This window comes from Orycteropus afer, unplaced genomic scaffold (assembly GCF_000298275.1).
Source record: "Orycteropus afer afer isolate SDZICR_OR568_19922 unplaced genomic scaffold, OryAfe1.0 scaffold00258, whole genome shotgun sequence".
NCBI classification, from domain to species: Eukaryota; Metazoa; Chordata; class Mammalia; order Tubulidentata; family Orycteropodidae; genus Orycteropus; species Orycteropus afer.
Genome location: NW_006921845.1, coordinates 643,611 through 646,778, shown reverse-complemented (window position 1 = coordinate 646,778; position 3,168 = coordinate 643,611). Strand labels below are relative to the sequence as shown.

Here is a 3,168-nt window from a genome sequence, read left to right as displayed (position 1 = left end):
CTAGGCCCTGATCGTTTTAATCTCTCTAAGAAAGGGAGAGAGTAAAAAGGAACTCTTTTTCCATCTACCCACACCATTTTTTTACCTTCTATGTAGGCCCCAGTATAAGGAAGAGGAAGGTCATGCCATCGGGAAGGTTTAGGCTCCCCTCCCCGAGGAGGATACCAAAGTCTACCATTAATTCTATAAGCTACATTAGAAGGAGGCTTAACTGTAGGAGGCAGCCACTTAGGCCAAAGTTTCTTCCTATCAGGAGTAATCCCTTTTCTATGTTGTGTTGCAGGGGTTGATATTGTAGGACAGTGAGTAGCCATGACATCTTTCCACCAATGTGAATTCTCAATGTCTTTAGGATTCCCAGGGGCATTTCCAGCTCTGGATCATCATGGGGATTTCTAGGAAAACCAGGGTTTTTGGAATTGAAAATCAGAGAGTCATCTGGAAGGTGGCCTGATTCATGGGAAACACGAAAATCAGTTTTGGACCCTCTGGGATCAACCAGAAGGAGCATGATCGCCATAAAGATTATTGTAGCAATTAAAATAATGGACCAGAATACAATTGAAAGTAAAGGTGGAATTGACTTCCACGCAAGACACTTGACAGCTGGAGCTTTGTCAAGCAGCAGTCGTAGAGGTCTGGGCATCGCCAAGGAAGAAGTCATTGGTGCCTAAGAAGAAGTAGAGGTAGGACTGGATGATGCAGCAAGCAAATAAGATGCTGTGATCCCTTCTAAGTATAATGACAAGCATCTTGGGAACTACAACTGACACAAACAACAGCTCCAGAGAGGACGGGTTTTGCAGGATGAGATACATCTGTGTGTGCATGCATCTGTCAACCAAGCTCAGCACAATAATTAACAGGTTGCCTGTGGCTGTTACAATGTAGGTCACCATCAACCCCAGGAATAACAGGAACTGCAGGATATAGCTGCCAGGGAAGCCCAGAAGGACAATCTCTGTCACCTGAGTCCAATTTTTAGGACTCATCTCCAGACACCTGCAAGGGAAAAGAAATAGAAATTTGCTAACAATCATCATTTAATCAACCATTAAACTAATTATGGAGCACTTAGTACTTTCTTACATTCTGGGAATATGTTGATCTATATTTCTGCCAGCAAGACTGGCATAGAAAAACAAATCTGGTAGCAAGCAGAAAAGCAATAATAATGTGGATGATATAGAGTACTAATTATGTACTAGGAAATTTGTATGCAATATCCTCTGTTACAGCTGCCCTTAAAGATAGATATTATTGTTCTCATCTATAAATAAGTAAAAAAATGACTGTTTTTTTTTGGTAGGTGTCATCGAGTTGTCTCCATCTTATAGTGACCCTACGTACAACAGAACAAAATGCTGCCTGGTCCTGTGCCTGCCCCATGATCCTTGCTATACCTGAGCCCATAATTGTAGTCACTGTGTCAATCCATCTTGTTGAGGGCTTTGCCCTTTTTTGTTGACCCTCCTCTTTATCAAGCATGATATCATTCTCCAGGAAATAGTCCCCTCTGACAACATGACCAAAGTAGGTGAGAAAAAGTCTGACCATTCTCACTTCTAAGGAGTGTTCCAGCTGCACTTTGTCCAGGACAGATTTGTTAGTTCTTTTAGCAGTCCATGATACTTTCAATATTCTTCGTCAACATCAAAACTCAAAAGCATCAACTCTTCTTTGGTCTTCTTTATTCATTGTCCAGCTGTCACATGCATAAGAGACAATTGAAAATACTATGGTTTGGGTTAGGCACACCTTAGTCTTCAAGGAGACATCTTTCCTCTGCAGCTGGAAAGAGATCTTTTGCAGCAGATTTGCCTAATGCATTTGATGTCTTGACTGCTGCTTTCATTGCTGTTGATTGTAGAACTAAGTAATATGAACTTCAATTTTTTTCTCCATTTATCATGATGCTGCCTATTGGTCTAGTTGTGAGGATTTCTGTTTTCTTTTCATTGAGGTGTAATCCATACTGCAGACTGTAGTCTTCAGTCTTCATCAGTAAGTGCTTCAAGTCATCCTCACTTTCAGAAAGTCAAATTGTGTCATCTGCATATCACAGGTTGTTAATGAGTCTTTCTCCCATCCTGATGCCACATTCTTCTTCATATACTCCATCTTCTTGAAGTATTTGCTCAGCTTACATATTGAATAAATATGGTGAAAGGCTACAACCCTGACACACTCCCTTCCTGATTTTAAGCCATGCAGTATCACCTTGTTCTGTTCAAATGACAGCCTCCTGATCTATGTACAGGTTCCTCATGAGCACAATTTAGTGTTCTGGAATTCCCATTCTTCACAATGTTATCCATAACTTGTTATGATCCACACAATCAAATGTTTTTGCATAGTCAATAAAACACAAGTAAATATATTTCTGGTATTCTTTGCTTTCAGCCAAGAACCATCTGACATCAACGATATTCGTCATTCCTTGTCCTCTTCTGAATCCAGTTTGCATTTCTGGAAGTTCTCTGTCAATATACTGCTCCAACCATTTTTGAATTATCTTCAGTAAGATTTTATTTAGAAGGCATTTGACTGGTAACCAGAAGGCTGTCTGTTCAAACCCACCTGCCACTTCTTGGGAGGAAGATTGAGTAATCTACTTCCATAGTGATAATACCTCAGAAACCCAAGGAGGGTTACTATGATCAGATCTGACTTGACAGCAATGAATTAGATTTTTTTTTTTTTCTTTTAAGATTTTATTTGGATGTGATATTAATGATGTTGTTGTTAGTTGTTATGTGCCATCAAGTCGGACCCGACTCATAGCGAACCCTCCTTGGGTTTCTGAGGCAGTATCACTACAGAAGTAGATTGCCCCATCTTCCTTCCGAGGAGTGGCCGGTGGGTTTGAACCGCCAGCCTTCTGGTTAGCAGTCAAGTGCCTTAGCCACTATGATATTGTTCAATAATTTCCATGTTCTATGAGATCACCTTTCTTTGGAATGGGTACAAATATGGACCTCCTCCAGTCAGTTGGCCAGGTAGCTGTCTTCCAAATCTCTTGGCATAGCTTGTTTTTCTCCAATTCTTTCAGTGCAGCTTCAACTTCTTCCTTCAGTACCATTTGTTCTTGATCATATGCCACCTCCTGAAATGGATGAACATCAACCAGTTCTTTTAGGTACAGTTACTCTGTGTATTCCCTCCATC

The 3,168-nt window shown here is 40.6% G+C and overlaps 1 protein-coding gene across 1 annotated transcript in view; it reads right to left on the bottom strand.

The window, feature by feature from the left end:
* The window catches only part of LOC103204760 (olfactory receptor 6T1), a 13,936-nt gene extending 12,944 nt beyond the window's left edge, over window positions 1–992 (bottom strand). The window contains 1 exon segment of the mRNA XM_007949964.1: window positions 653–992. Coding sequence (XP_007948155.1) covers window positions 653–992 — 340 coding nt within the window.
* Between the last annotated feature and the right edge of the window lie 2,176 nt (window positions 993–3,168).